At 40.9% G+C, this 17,118-nt stretch overlaps 1 protein-coding gene across 2 annotated transcripts in view; it reads left to right on the top strand.

The window, feature by feature from the left end:
• ITPKB (inositol-trisphosphate 3-kinase B) overlaps window positions 1-16,378 on the top strand; it is a 143,065-nt gene extending 126,687 nt beyond the window's left edge. For both annotated transcript variants that reach the window (XM_077485860.1, XM_077485861.1), the window contains one exon: window positions 8,229-16,378. In XM_077485860.1, the coding sequence (XP_077341986.1) occupies window positions 8,229-8,444 (216 nt within the window). In that variant the 3' untranslated portion in view covers window positions 8,445-16,378. The remainder of the gene's footprint in view (window positions 1-8,228) is intronic.
• The last annotated feature ends 740 nt before the right edge of the window (window positions 16,379-17,118 follow it).

The following is a 17,118-nucleotide window of genomic DNA, read 5'->3' as shown; positions in this document are numbered from 1 at the left end:
CTACTCACGTATGCGTTTGCTTCTGCTCGCAAGCGCAGCGGGAAGGGGGGAGTTAAAAAAATATTTTTTTCCTCTGTTCTTTTAATAGAACAAAAATTGTGTCCTTTTATTCCTATTACAAGGGATGTAAACATCCCTTGTAATAGAAAAAAAGCATGACAGATCTCATATCTCAAAAACAAATAAATAAAAATGTCATTTGAAAAAAAAAAAAAAAGTCCCTTTAAGAGCTATGGGCGGAAGTGATGTTTTGTCGTTGCTTCTGCCCTGCAATGGTATGGAGCCAGGTGGGGGCTTCCCCTCACTCAGCTCCATACCACAGAGGGGACAGGACCTGATCGCCTCCGTCGTTGCCGGCGGCTCTGGTAAGCCATTGAGACCATTTTTATCTAAAAGTAGACCGCCCGTTGAAGAAGTGGATACCGGGGTTATGGCAGCTAGCTGCTGCCATAACAACAATATTCCTCTTCAAAAAGCTGACGTATAATAATAGCGGGCGATCGGCAAGTGGTTAAAAAGCTGTCCATGAGCTCAGTCCAGTGACTTTGTCTGGTTCAAGATGATGTCATCAGTCTGCTGCAGGCAAGAGGAAGTCTTTGCTGAGTCTCCTCTCCCCTAGTGATCAGATGACAACATTATAACTTTGTAGCAAGTGACAAGGCGAGAGGATGCAGCAGGATCTGATCTGTGCCAGACATTTGTCAACACTGAGCCAAAATCTCGGTCCAGGAAATAGATGCTGACCCTGGAGGATTCCTGAACAAAAATCGCTCTGTCCTTCAGAAGAGAAAAGCAGATGGAAGCATTGTCAGGGGAAGAACTGTGATCTCTGTGAGAGATTATAAATACCTGAAGGTCCATGCAGATAGTGCTTTGGCCACGATTCAAACTGAGGACCCCAGTGCTAACCACCAAGCCACTGTGCTGCCCTTACCGAGGCTTAAGGTCCATTGTTGTGATCTGGTTAGTGAGAGTCATGGATGAATACCTTTTTTTTTTTGTCTGTTGTGGAATGTGGTGACATTCCTCCTAAAATACAGCCACTACTAATCTTGAAGAGCTTTGCTTTCGCTGACATAGCAACCGCACCATAACAAATATCGTCTAAGCTGATGAAAATGAGAGTTCTTTCCCCGGCTCTGTGTTTGTTTACATGCAGGAGAAGATGAATGTTCCCCGCTCTTCAGAGATGTGGGAAGGGTTCCCAGACGTAGTCCAGCACACTCGTCCCCTTCAGAGAACTCCAGAGAGGCTCATTCCCCCTAGGCTCACAAGTCACCATCTCCCATAGCTCAGAGTTCACACTGCTTGACTGGAATGTTCCATCACCACAGTCCATTATGGCCGTTTTCTGCGCTAGAAGAGTATGAAATATAGCTGAACATTTGCTACAAATGTTTGTATGCATTCAAAGAGCTATAACTAGAAAAACATCCAAAACCTTCCTTTAGTTGTAGATAGAGCAGAAAAAGATTTGAACCTCTGTCAAGTTTTTATTTTCACTGGAGAGATTTCCCCTCACTTTCTATCCTGGTGACACGTAGGGATTGATTTACTAAAGGCAAATAGACTGTGCACTCTGCAAGAGCAGTTGCTCCAGAGCTTAGTAACTGAGCAGAAGCTCTATTGACTTCTGTCTAATCATGTGCAAGCAAAATGCTTTTTTTTCCCTTTTTTCCTGCATATGATTGGGTATTCTTTGCAAAGTGAAGATTTACCTAATTTACTAAACTCTGGAGCAACTGCACTTGCTTTAGTAAATCAACCCCTTAGAATGTAAACAGAAAGTTTGTGGCGTGGAATCTTTTATTGGTGTTGAGTACTTTTCGTCGAGATTCAAAATCAAAGTTGAGGGAATCATTCCCCCTAGGCCTCTTTCACGAAGGTGGCACTAAAGATATGGTTTTACCGCCCACCTAAAACCTAACAATGGCAAATTTGCAATGGCTTGTCAAGTAGACAGACAAGCCAATGCATTTCAGGGGTTTTGAGGCCCCACCCCCTTATCAGGGCTGGGCAACATAGAATGAAGCTTATGGGGAACTATTATGAAGGCCCCACCCCATTATCAGGGCTGGGCAACATAGATTGAAGCTTATGGGGAACTATTATGATTAGGAAGGATCCTAATGGAAAGGAAATATAATCACTTCAGATGTCTAAGCACCCTGATGAAGGGGGGACCTCTGAACCCCCGAAACAGTTGGCAAGATTCTAATTAAACCAAGTCTGGACTTTTTTTTACATTTTGGTTCTGGTGCCTTTCTTCCAACACACAAATCTTTATTTGAGCTGATAACCGACTCTTGTTGTGAGCTTAAATTCCTCTTTCCTGTTGCTGAAGTTTTTGCTCTGAGTATTTCTTTGTAGAATACACTACAGGCTGGCAACATTTTCATTAGCCCCCTGACAGAAATGCCATACAGCCCAACCGTGGGCTCAGCAAGATCATTACCCACCCCATGAATATGTTACTTTAAAAAAAAATATATATATATATCTATCTATCTATATATATATATATATGTATATATATATATATATATATATGTATATATATATATATATGTATATAGTATTTCACAAAAATTAGTACACCCCTCACATTTTTGTAAATATTTTATTATATCTGTTCATGTGCAAACACTGAAAAATTACTCGTTGCTACAATGTAAAGTAGTGAGTCTTGTAACAGTGTAAATTTGCTGTCCCCTCAAAATAACTCTACACACAGCTATTAATGTCTAAACCGCTGGCAACAAAAGTGAGTACAAAACTAAGTGAAAATGCCCGGTGTCATGTGACTTGTTAGTGTTACAAGGTCTCAGGTGTGAATGGGGAACAGGTGTGTTAAATTTGGTGTTATCGCTCTCACTCTCTCATACTGGCCACTGGAAGTTCATCATGGCACCTCATGGCAAAGAACTCTCTGAGGATCTGAAAAAAAAAGAATTGCTGCTCTACATAAAGATAGCCTAGGCTATTAGAAGATTGCCAAGACCCTGAAACTGAGCTTCAGCATGGCGGCCAAGACTATACAGTGGTTTAACAGGACAGGTTCCATTCAGAACAGGCCTCGCCATGGTCGACCAAAGAAGTTGAGTGCACGTGCTCAGCATCATATCCAGAGGATGTCTTTGGGAAATAGACCTATGAGTGCTGCCAGCATTGCTGCAGAGGTTGAAGGGGTGGGGGGGTCAATCTGTCAGTGCTCAGACCATACTCCGCACACTGCATCAAATTGGTCTGCATGGCTGTCGTCCCAGTAGGAAGCCTCTTCTAAAGATGATGCACAAGAAAGCCTGCAGTTTGCTGAAGACAAGCAGACTAAGGACATTGATTACTGGAACCTCTGTGGGGCATCCTTAAACGGTTTAGACATTAATGGCTGTGTGTTGAGTTATTTTGAGTGGACAGCAAATTATACAAGCTGTACACTCACTACTTTACATTGTAGCAAAGTGTATTTTTTTCAGTGTTGTCACATGAACAGATATAATAAAATATTTACAAATAAGTGAAATATATATATATATATATATATATATGTATATATATATATATAATATATATAAAGAGAGAGAGAGAGAGAGAGTGAGAGAGTATATTGTTCCTCTTCAGTCTTTTGCAGGTAGAGGGTGGCCTTCCAGTTGCAGCTATGAGTGCTGGTGTGATCATGTGATTGCGGCGCGCTGCATATATATGGTGCAAAGGTGGTACCCCCTCAGGGATGGACCCATATTGCCCTCAGCCACAGTATCTCCTCAGTCTTTTGGGCTGAGTGATGCTGGACATCAATTAATTCAGAAGACTGAGGACATCTTGTGGCCGAAGGAGTAAAGGGGGGGGAAATGTCAGATTAGGGAATACTTTTTTATTTCTAAAACCTGTTAGGGAACAATATATTTTTTTTCTTAAAAAATGTATCAGGGTTGGGCTTTAAGATTGCACACTGGAAACAGGTGACAGCTCATACACATTACCTGGATGTCACTAGTCACTAGCACAGAAAGTAAGGGAAAAATCAATGGAGGCACAGACAGCCACACCACAAAAGCAACAGATCTAACCTTTTCTCTGACCAGCCAAAACTATAAATACAGTTTGGTTGGGCATTTAAGTAAAAGAGTAAACCCAGCCAAAATGTTTTTTTCTTGCTTTAGTACCATATTTCCATGATAATAATACAAATCTGTAGATTAACCACTAGAGGGCAATCTGTAATTCACTGCAGTCACTTGGACTGATTGATGCAATAACATCCACAGAGCACTCAAATCGTTTTTTCATACAGTGCTGTCTGGCAGACATGCTCTGAAAAGGGGCACAGCTGATTTCTGATTGGTTGCTTGAGATTTTTCCACCACCCCAGTCTTGGAATGGTTAATCCCAAAAAGTGAGGTTGTATTTCATTTTTTTATTCTCATCTTCCTAGAAGGGAATACTTTTCACTTATTTCCTAATGAGAAAACTTTCTCTGTTCTTTTTACGTTTCCTTTCTGTGTGTGGCACATACATTGTTAGTGCCATTAAAGAATGGCTGCAGGGGGAAAATGTCTTCATTCTCATCCAGAGATGCCAAAGGCTGCACAAGGCTCTCTGGCACACAAAATCATTTTCCTATTTGCTTTATTTAATGTCACCGGTGTACAATCTGTTTGCTTATTTCACATGCACCTAAAAAAAATAATTCACTGCATGCAATGAGGAAGCCTGGAATCAAGGTAAGACAGTCAGCGGGCTATATGGTTAAGTTTTGTCTTTTTATGTAAAGGCAGTGTTGGTGACTAATACTGACATGTCTCAGTACAGCAACCGTGTATATATATATATATATATATATATATATATATATTTTTTTTTTTTTTTTTTTTTGTTTCAGTTTTTATCCTTAAAAAGCCATTTTGGAGCTCTAGTTTAGTGACTTTGCCTAGGCTGAGATGATTCTTCAAACTGTAAGGAGGAAAAAGTACATATAGGATAAAGGTGGACATATATGGATCAAAATTTCGATCAATATACAGGCTAGCTGGTTGTACACAAGTTGATCTATTGATCGATTTGTGTACAGCCAGCTTGACAATTTTTTCCAAATGATCAGTGCTGCCGTTTTAACCGGCAACATTGATCACTGCATTCTGCTGGCGGAGAAGACTCCCCGCTGTCAGAATACAACATCTCAGTTGTGAGCGATCCACATCAAATGTGCCATCAACAATGGCTTTCTTCTTGCCATTCTTCCACAATGGCCAGACTTGTGGACAGCACAACTAATAGTTGTCCTATGGACAGATTCTCCCACCTGAGCTGTGGATCTCTGCAGCTCCTCCAGAGTTCCCATGGGCCTCTTGGCTGCTTCTCTGATTAATGCTCTTCTTGCCCGGCCTGTCAGTTTAGGTGGACGGTCATGTCTTGGTAGATTTGCAGTTGTGCCATACTCTTTCCATTTTCGGATTATGGATTGAACAGTGCTGAGATGTTTAAAGCTTGGGATTTTTTTTTTATAACCTAAAACTGCTTTAAACTTCTTTACAACTTTATCCCTGACCTGTCTGGTGTGTTCCTTGGCCTTCATGATGCTGTTTGCTCACTAAAGTTCTCTAAAAATCCTCTGAGGGCTTCACAGAACAGCTGTGTTTATACTGGGATTAAATTATACACAAGTGGACACTATTTACTAATTGGGTGACGCCTGAAGACAATTGGTTCCACCAGATTTTAGTAAGGGGTATCAGAGTAAAGCACCATACACACTATCAGATTATCTGCTGAGTTTTTCCTTCAGATTTACCAAAACCATATAATATGAGGACAAACCTTAGGAGTTTCAATGTGTATGCAATCAGGCTGGCCTTTTCTACTACATGGTTTTGGTAAATCTGAAGGAAAAACTCAGCAGATAATCTGATAGTGTGTATGGGGCTTTAAGGGGGCTGAATATAAATGCACACCACACTATTCAGATATTTATTTGTAAAAAAAAATTGAAAACCATTTATCATTTTCCTTCCACTTCACAAGTATGTGCCTCTTGCGTTGGTCTAACACATAAATTCCCAATAAAATACATTTAAGTGTTTGGTTGTAACATAACAAAATGTGGAAAACTTCAAGGGGGTATGAATACTTTTTTAAGGCACTGTAAGTAGTGCAGGAACCTTTTTAAAGTTGTTACGACTTTAAGTCTCACATATTTGAACGGTTGTCATTGAAAAACATGGGGTGCGACTTGTCATGCAACTTTAGCTTTCAAAGTCACATTACAAGTCACACAAGTGTGAATGGAGCCTTAGTATGCATGAGAAATAATATCTGATGCTAGGTTCCGGGCAAACAGCTAAATACTCTTATATGCTGAAATATTTATAATTTATTATAAACATATAGCTGGATCTAACATGTTTTTAAATTTTATGGTGACTTCTGATTGGCCGGTTTGGTTTCTGTGCACAATGTGCTTTGCGATAAGTCCGTTTATTCACCATGCTGTCGCTCCTGCAGGAAAGTGATGATTATTACTCTCTAGCAGGCGATGCTCACAGATTTGGTGGGTTGATGTTCTATGGTTTGGCCGCTGTGCTCCTGTCGTGTAAAACACGTGCGGTTATGGTGCGCTCTATTTCAGAGGTCTGCTGTCACTATGGCGTGTGGCTAAATAAGGCTCTTTGTTAAAACAAAATATATTTTATTCCTCCTTCATGACTCATCTAGTGTACAACAAAAGGTCTTATTATCTATTTATGAGTGTTAATTGTTTTCTGCCTGCTGCTCACAGGAGCGGCGTGAGCGCCAAGTACATTCGCTCAGGGGATACAAAGATTTGGAGAATAATTGCTTATTGAGGCTTACAGAATGTCAGAAACATGAGGATGAATTTACTTAATTAGGTTCTCACTGGAGCGGACGTGTCTTCTACATGTTCAAAGGGACGTTATCCTGAAACACAACTAAAATGTTGCCTTAAGCCTCCGAGTTGCACTCGGGTGGAAGGTTAATAGAAATTAAAGTGTTACTAAACCCAGAACCTTGCATTCACTATATCTGGTCTCCCACAATACACAGAACATGGAAATGCAATTATTTTAGTAAATATAAACTACTAATTACCTTTTCTCATTAGCAGTATATAGCAGCCTTGTGACCTCTATCAGTTCCTAGTAAAGCTTGTAGGAGGAGCTTCTCCTTGATCCTCTGTCTGGGTATGTCTGGACAGTGCTGACTCACTCTGTTCCATGCAGCCTGTGCCGCCGACTGAAGTGCTTCTGGGCTCCATGAAAAGATAGCCTGGGAAAGGTGGCGGCACTCCCTTCCACCACACACAGAAGTGATCAAGTGGCTATGTAGCCACTCTAATCACTTCTGCTAGAAATGGAATTGCTGGCTGAAAAATTCCATACTGGGATGATGTCTGTAGGTGCAGGCATCATCCTGGTATAACCACTTCAACCCGAGGACGTCCATGGATGTCATATAAATGGGAAGTAGTTAATTACAAGACCAATATAGGCCCTGATAGTTTTAACTGCAGTATTACTGTAAGTGGTAATTGGTTTTAAAGGCCTGCTAAAATTACACAATGATATTGATTGAAGTGCTACTTTAGCATGTTTTGAATGCATTAAAGTGGTTGTAAACCCATACGTATATCTAGGGAAGTGACAGGCCTCAGATGATACACAGTGATTAAACAAATCCTCCTTCATAAGTTGTATATGTCTATCTACAGTACTTTCTTCTCTACAGCTGTTCAAACTGCTGAATTTTAAAGTTTGTCTGAGAGTTCAGAACAACAGGGGCAGAGAGATGAAGTTACACTCTGTAGAGCTCAGTGAGGAGAACTCTGACAGGTGATTGGAGGAAAGGGACACACACACCCTCTACATAGCACACAGGAACAGAGCTGAGGCTGTCAATCAGCTGGAGGTTCCTTCCCTGTCACCTTTTTTCTCTTTGTGTCAGAATTTTTTTTTAGAGGTGATTCATGCTGATAGCAGAGGAATGAGGCAGCAGACAAAAGTGACACTTAGTGCTCTTAATTGAGACAAGTACACACTATAGAGAATAGGCTTTATTCATATTTCATGTCTGAGGTTTACAACCACTTTAAGGTTCTCTAAATGCTGATGCAACTTGATAAAGCAGAGCCATAAAGTAATTTTTTTCAGTAGTCTGAGTGTTTGCAGAAGCTATAAATTCTGGAAATTTCTCATGATTTGTTTCCTCTGCAGGTCATTGGGAGCTCCCTGCTCTTCGTCCATGATAAGAAGGAGCAGGCTAAAGTATGGATGATTGACTTTGGCAAGACCACCCCGCTGTCGGAGGGCCAAGTCCTAGACCACAGAATAGCCTGGGTGGAAGGAAACCGCGAAGATGGATACCTGTACGGACTGGACAACTTAATCAATATCCTCAGAGACATGCCATGTGAGGAAGACAACCATTAAAGGGGACTTCCGACCCCTTACTGACACTCCAGGAATGCACTACAAAACACTTTTAGCTCTCCCCATCCCTCTGCCCAAGTGAGGACGCTGCAGTCTGGAGCGGCTCAGCCTCCTGCTGTTATAGGGTGAAAGAAAACTTGTTTTAAAATGGAATCTGTGATTTTAAGTCTTGTAAATAGGTACTCCACAGAACAAAAAAAGACTATTTTAAAAAAAATTCTAATTAAGGAAGCAGAAACAAAAATGCATATAGAATTGCAGCAGGCTTATCTTTGTTTCATCTGCTTTTTAATTCCCCTGCTAATTATCGCTTTTTTTTTATTTTTTATGTTCATTACTGCAGCTGTTGGGTTCTTCCAGAATATGGAGTCAGCCATTTTGTCATGTGACCAAATTGGGCATTGGGTGACCTTCTTAAATATCAGTTACGTCATAGAGCAGGGGTCTCAAACTGGTGGCCCTCCAGCTATTGAGAAACTACAAGTTCCATGAGGCATTGCAAGGCTGACAGTTATAAGCATGACTCCCGCAGGCAGAGGCATGATGGGACTTGTAGTTTCGCAACAGCTGGAGGGCCGCCAGTTTGAGACCCCTGTCATAGAGGCACTGCACTGCAAATATACACAAGGCTGCCGTTCATTGTAAATTCCAATATGTAAAATATTTTTTTCAAGTCTAAGATGTGGACTGGCTGAGTTTCCCAATCAGATATTAGCTTAGCTTTTTTGATGTTAAAGAATAAAATGAGCAGAATCTGGTTAGTTACAACAAATGACAAACATTTTCAGAAGGCACATTATATTTAATGTTTCAATCATAAAAAAGCCCATATATTGTATATTAAAGTGCCTCTGTCGCTAAGGTAAAAAACACAACCTGCAAGCAAAGAGTTTATAGCTACCTATTCCGCCTCCCATTCCTCTGATCCTTGCTTTGTTACAGAGCAATGGCCTCTTCACATCTGTCAAATTTCCTGGAGAATCGGGTGCCCGTGTCCCCCACTGCGCCCTGTGGTTTATGCTCCGGCCCCTACATCATTACAGGACATGGTAGTGACATAGGGTATCAGCAGAAGGAGCCCATGGCAGGGGGCGCAGGAATTTGACACTCCGAAAGTGTCAAATATGAAGTTTCTTCTGGTGGCTATAGCTCTTGAACAGAGCAAAGGTTACAGCAATAAGTGCCAGTTTGGGTGCGTATAAACCATTTTTTTTGGAGCTCATACTTTTTGACATTTTTAACCCAACAACTGAGTTGCTTTAAAACTTTAAACAAGCCAATTTTTTTTCTTGGAGTGGAGTCTCTCTAGCAGGGCTACCACTGGTGGTGCAACCCAGAAGCTTGAAGGCAAGAGGTTTGTGTGCATCATGGATACATCTTTCATCTCACTTATGGACAAAAAGAAACAAAATCTTGATAGAGGTTGTAAATCTGCCTGTACATTTCTTTATTACTGTTACTCTGAACATCTGTTTCATTGTGATTAGGGAAGGCGAAGTTTTGCTTGATGTTCTACTGAAGATACAGTATATTTCAGTGGTGGACTCCTAAACAGTAGGGAGGTCTTTCTACATGCCTCAACATTCTACATGGCCAATTATTGCTCCTATCAAACACAATACTGTAATAGGTCAATATCTTATATCATTACCAAAATGATACTAGGAACATTCCTCTTTCAAATAATAAGCTATGATGTCACGTTGAGCTTGGACAGCGCAGTGCTGTTACGACAATAGCCAGTAACATTTTGAATTGCCCATCAACTAAAAAATACATTTGGCAGAACTCCCAAGAAAGGATGTGGGGGCAGGAGCAGGACAGAGGAGAGAATAGATTTTGCTCAGACCATGCAATTACAAAAAAGTCTTTGGTTGTTGAACTTCTACAGAAAGGGAAGCAGCCATTTTGTTCCCCGTTCCTAAAGGCCCATGTTCATTGGCTTTGGGTTTGTGTCAATGAACAAATGCAGTTTGCTTTGGCATCAATTTAAAGCACTTCTGGGATCATTTAGAATTCATATGTTTAAACCAAAAATATATAAATATATATATATATTATATAAATGTAGACTGATCATCGAGATCTCATCTTTCCAGTTACAGGCTTCTAATGCCGCGTACACGTGATCGGAATTCCGGCCAGAAAAAGACAGATGAGAGCTTTTCATCAGAAAATGCGACCGTGTGTATACTCCATCGGAACTTAGCTGTCCGAATTTCCGTCAGCCCAAAAATTGACAGCATGTTCTCAATTTTCTCGACGGAAAAACTTTCTATCGGAAATTCCGATCGTGTGTATGCAATTCCGACACGCCAAAAATCACGCATGCTCAGATTCAACTACGAGACAGAAGCTATTGGCTACTGGCTATTGAACTTCCTTTTTCTAGTCCCGTCGTACATGTTGTACGTCGCCGCGTTATAAACGATAGGAATTTGGTGTGACCGTGTATAGACAGCTTGAGCCGAATTCCATCGGAATTCTGTCGGGGAAACCATCAGAGCTTTTTCCGACGAGAACTACGATCGTGTGTACGCGGCATAAGAGCCTCATCATTTTTATGCTGTATGTAATCATATAAATTGAGTAGGGATGGGTTAGGACGGGTTAGGACTACTGTCAAGTCTTGAAATTATGTCTGCATCCCCATTGAAGATATTTTGTCTTCTTTTCCTGTTCTGTCTGACACCTGTCATCTGGACAGGAGTTGAGGGGACATATATGGCCATAAAACCTGATGGGGTTCTAAACCGCCCCACTCTACTACAAAATGTGTGCGAACTGTTCTGCTTAAAAACTGTGAAATGATAGGAAGCCAGTAGGATACTTCCAAATGGGGGCACAGGTGGGAATAAGAAGTGTTCTAAGGGTTCTACTTATCCAAAACATACAAAAATACAATTTGGGCTAGTTTGAATTCAACATTTTGTTGACAAAGATTATTCAATATTATACATATGCAGAAAGAGTGAGTCTAGAATTGCAGCGTCAACCCATAATATTTATATCTAGGTACAGCTTTATTCCAAAACACAAATTGTTTCAAAAATACAACGCGTTTCTGGGCCTGTACTCCACCCCTTCATCAGGGCTTGAATGTAACAAAAAAAGATGAATAAATAATAATAAATAGTAATAAATGAAATAACAATGATAAATATATTTTATACACATTAATGCCAGCGGGCTGAACAAAAAAAAACGGACAGATTCCTCCATCTTGCTGAACAAAAACAAAAAAAAAAAACAGATTCCTCCATCCATCCATCCAGCCAGTACCCTGTATGGCACCCACCACTGTAAAAATACACTGATTGGTGGCTCCAGCTGCAAATTAAGGAAAATTTTCCATCGTGTACCTTTGACAAAAGTTGAACAAATGACCAACTTCTTTTTAGTGGGGACTGCTAGACACTGATCGAAATTCAACCAGCCCTTTCTGAGCTGGCCAGTATATGGCCATCTTCCCTCATCCTCATCACAAGCCAGTGTGTAGATTCTCCATAGTCATACCACCGTCATATGATTGGATAACAATCCAAAATGATTATATAATAAACTACCAGGGTTCCAACGCCTTTAACAACCTTTCTTAAATACATTTGCAGGAGATGGCAGTCATTTGTCTACTTCTAGCAACGAAGTGAAGCTGAATGTTTATAAAGAGACCGCAGATGTAGTTTCCTTGTGTCAGGACTGAATGGCTGCCCTTTAGAGCTTCCTGACCTTGTGCGCTTTCAGGATATCCTCAGCTCAGCATTGTGGTCATTATACTGATCCATCACCGCTCATTAGAGGATTTCCGTGTGACCCCGCCTCATAGAACAGCTGGGGGATCACTGTCCCTGTTTATGGTTATTCAGGAGAACAATGCAAAAGAATTCCAATGAGCTTCCCTTCATTTTCCAAGGCACGTTCTTCAGCCTTCTATCGTAGAGTCCCTGGGTTCCTAATAAAGCAAATCTTCCACATATGTATCAAAACCTCAATGTTATACAGCAGGCTTCTTATAAAATCATGGGATAATTGCAGTATAGTCTATTTTCCTAGCTTTGTAAATCAGAACTTCAGCCAAATACATATAGATACTGCTTTACCTATCTCAAAGATTTTAAGCTGCCCAAAATTGGTGTGTTCTCCAAAGCTCAAACACACGTGTCTTATGCCCCATACACACGGTCAGAAATTCCAACGGAAAAAGTCAGATCGGATTATGTTGTCGGAAAATCCGATCGTGTGTGGGCTCTATTGGACTTTTCTGATGGAAAAAGTTTGAGAGCTGGATCTAAAATTTTCCGACAACAAAATCCGATCTGACTTTTTCCGATCGTGAGTAGCGAAATCTGAAGCACAAAGTGCCACGCATGCACTTTGGAGACGAAAGCTATTAGCTACTGGCCTCTACGTAGTCTCATCGTACTTGTTTTAGGTCACCTCGTTCTGAATGATCGGATTATATCACAACTTTGTGTGACCGTGTGTATGCAAGACAAGTTTCGGCCAAAATCCGTCTGAAAAAATCTGACGGATTTTGTGATCGGAAAAAATCCGATGGATTTTGTGGTCGGAATATCCAACCGTGTGTATGGGGCATTACTTTGCAGCCATGGTTTACTATGCTTCAGTTATGAATCAACACAGTGAGTATGTTCACTGTGTTCATTTAGAAAAGGAAGTGGCTGGTAAATGACATATTGACTAGACCTTTCCCCTGCTCTCTATCTGAAACATTCCCCCCCCCCCCCCCCAGCAGCTGAGAGAGGAGAGGAGAAAAACCAGCAGCACTGCGGGGGGGGGGCAACATGGGGGGGGGGGGGAGCCCGGGCGGTAAGAGGAATCAGCACTGCACAGAGTGAGTAGGGTGTGCCCTGGTACACCCCCTGTGCACACCTATGACTGGCCATACACCTTAAGATTTCTCTTGTGCAACCCTGTAGGCTGAGCAAGAAAACTCACTTGATTTCCCCATCCACGGTAACAATGTGCATGTATGAATCTGAAGTGCAGGCAATTGTATTTTGACGGCTGGCACCAGTGGCTGTCAGAATATCTGATCAGTGCCTGCATCTACCCAATCTGTGCCAGTCAGTGGCTGCATCCTTCCACCTGGTGCTTTTAAGAAAAGCTGAATAAAAAAAAAAATAATTTGTTGAGCCTGGTGGTGCCAACAAGTCCATATACAGAACAAATTTCAGAAGATTTTGCAGGGAGCGGCTGAAGTTAAATTTGTGTATGGCCAAGTTTAGTCCTGAGATTTACACATCCCTGCCACTCTGCCTAGCTACAAATGTTACAACTCTATTTACTATTTAACATTGCAGCTTCCTGTGTCACCTGCCTTTTGATTGGGCAGTGACTAATGAGGACTATAGCATACTCCCCTACCATCATGTACACACTGCCTACTTTGATCGCCGATTGCGGAAAAAGGCAAATGCATCACGATTTTGCAGTGGCCAAAATGATCCAGAGTTCAGGAGAGGAGGGTTGAGGGAGCTTAAAGTATCCTTAACCGCAGCAGCTTCTAAACTCGGGTAAAAGCTCATGTGTACATGGACACATTGGGGGAGATTTACTAAAGCCGGAGTGTGCAAATCCGGTGCAACTTTATATTGAAACCAATCAGCTTCCATGTTTTATTGTCAAAGCTTACTTGAAGAAGCTAAAGTTAGAAGCTCATTGGCTACCATGCACAGCTGCACCAGGTTCAAGTGCTCCAGTTTTAGTAAATCTCCCCCATAGGCTTTTATGGAGTTGAGTTTAGGAGCTTTGGCAAAAACTCCTAAACTCAAGTTTAGGATTTGCTAGTGTACCTGGAGCCTAAGTTACTTTTACCCTATAGCTTACAGCCCTGTTTGGAAGCACATACCGAAGACCCTGATTAGCTCACAATTCAGAACTCTCAGTCTGATTTCTGCTGTGCACTGGAAAAATAATATAAACACAGATTTCTAACAATTTTTCTGAAGTATTTTAACTTACATATAATGCACTTAATGTATAGCTGGATTAACATGTTTGAAATGTTAATTTAGGGTCATCTTCCTTGCAACCCCATCCTTTTTGTTAAAAGCTTTTTTTGGCCATACTTCCCTTCTGGGTCAAAGAAGTGCAGTTATTTCTGCACTCCTTCAAACCAGATTCAGCCGATGGCGTGGTAAAGTCTGGTGTTGGCTGACATCACAGAGCCAGTCGAGGCTGAAAGTCACCACTCTCTGCTGTGTTGAAACTGAGAACTGAGTGATCAGCGGTCACATGATCGCTTGATTCTCAGTGTTAGAGCTAATGAGGGATAGCTGCATCATTGAACTAATGCTGCACCATATAGGTGACTACGTTTTTCTCTTTTTATTTATTTATTTTTTTATTTCCTACACATCTCCTTTAAAACCGATCACACAATTTACAATCAAATTGCTCAATATTTATTTGGTTTTACCAATTTGGATTTTACCTATTGGCAAACCAAAGTTGAACTACAAATGCCCCGCTCCCCCTTACATCAGGGTCCTCATTAGAGTCCCCATTACATCAGGTTAAAGCAGGGACCATAGACAGCCTCTGCTGACCTGAATCCTCAATCTGTGCAGACTTGGGATATTCCATTGACCCTAGCCGTGGGCTGGATACAATTTTGAGGTGGGCTAGATCTGTCCCATGTGTATAGCTCCCAACTGTCCCTGATCTCGAGTGACTGTCCCTGATTTGGAGCAATGTCCCTCTGTCCCTCTTTCACCCTCATTTGTCCCTCATTTTGGTCTGATCTATGTAGTTGTATATAAAATGCACTTTTTATCTTTCAAAAAGTGTTTCCCAGTGCTAAACCTTTCATCCAATTTTCTAAATTGCTACATTTGTACATTTTAAAAGCTAATATAAAGGAACAGTAGTGGTAAAAAAAAGCCCTTGTGGATTTAATTTACCTTTTTTTTGGGTTAATTCTCCTTTAAGGGGGGTGGTAGGGGGCGTGTCCTATGCCTACATATGTTTGTTAGTAGGTGTCCCTCATTCCCATCTCAAAATCGTGGGAGGCATGCATGGGCAGTAGTTTGGAGACCACAGATCTCAAGGCAAGAGGGAGGTTTGGGGGCTTTGAACGTGCAATTGCTTTTTAAAGTATCCTTTGTTTTTGCAACAGATCGCAGCTGAGCCTATGGAATGCCCTGTTTGTATCTACTGTAGATTCCATGGGCAAAGCTGTGTCTGTAATCTTAAATGGCTGCAATAAAAAAACTGAACAATTCCCACATTGCACAAAAAATACTTCAAAAGTCAGACATAATGGAACAAGATAGATAAATAAGTTAATACATTTTATTTCTATGTGTAATTATTTCACTTTTTTGCCTTACAATATGTAATATTTACCAGCGGTGGTGTGATGCTTAGGGTTGTGTCTGCAGCACGTTTTTTTGTGGATTTTGCATTTGTTGTTTTATTATGTTTTTATTGGTCTCCCACTATCTAGCTTTTTTTCCAAGTTTACATTATCACATGGAGAATAGCCTAGGTGTTTATATACATACATACATCTATACATTAAGAAGTGCCTTACCGACTTGCTTTTTTTGTTTTTTTTTTCTCCGTGTAATATTCCTAAATAATATTTATTTAGTTTTTTTTTTTTTATTATTTGCACAGGACACTACAACTAACTGCATGGCATATAATGTTGTGTTTTATATTAATGCTTTAGTTGTGAGTTTACAGCATGGCATGCCGTTGTCGCTTGTTTTGTTACATATAGACCTTGCTGCCTGTACATAAAGGTTATGCTGGTCCCCTTGGAGGGCCGAAGGGTTGACCGCGTGTTCCTTTGCTGTGACTGTTACCTGGTACATGCTTCCGTGTGACCACATTGTACACCCCTACAAGGAGACACCCTTGCGGTGCCTCCAGCCTGGTTTCTTAAATAAAGGCGTAAAACATCATTTTCTTTTTTTTGTGGTTCTGTTATTATTTTTTTCGTATTTGGTATTTATTTAAATTTTTAGTTAAAAATAAACCATATTAAAAGGAATTATATATATATTATATATTATATATAAGGGAGCTATTTGACCTGCCAAAGGCTTTGTACTTCTGCCCATCCAACCTTCATATTTACACAGCTCCACCACACCACACAGCCTTGTCTGGCTAGGCAAGAAACGTAATTCTTCTCTGTTATGCCCTGTACCCACGGTCGAAAATTCCGATGGAAAGGGTCTGATTGGATTATATTGTCAGAAAATCCGATCGTGTGTGTGCTCTATCGGACTTTTTCCATCGGAAATTCCGACGGAAAAAATTTGAGAGCAGGATCTGAAACTTTCCAACAAAAAAATCCGATCTGACTTTTTCCGATCATTTGTAGAGAATTCCGATTGGACAAAGTGCCACGCATGCTCAGATCAAATTATGAGACCAAAGCTATTGGCTACTAGCCTCAACATAGTCCCATCGTAACGAACGAACGTCATTACGTTCTGAACGATCGGATTTTCCGTCAACTTTGTCCGACCATTTCGGAAAAAATCTGACGGATTTTGTGGTCGGAATGTCCGACCGTGTGTACAAAGCATTACAGTTCAGTCAGGGCCATCTTTAATATTAATTGGACCCCGGGCAAAACTTTTCTTGGGCCCCCCCATGCAGTTTTGCTCTCCGCCTGCTCTGAGACATACAATAA

This window comes from Lithobates pipiens, unplaced genomic scaffold (assembly GCF_037356315.1).
Source record: "Lithobates pipiens isolate NorthernLeopardFrog02 unplaced genomic scaffold, aLitPip1_a1.2 Scaffold_18, whole genome shotgun sequence".
Lineage (NCBI taxonomy): Eukaryota > Metazoa > Chordata > Amphibia > Anura > Ranidae > Lithobates > Lithobates pipiens.
Note: the sequence above shows the minus strand (reverse complement) of the source record. Positions and strands in the feature narration are given on the sequence as shown.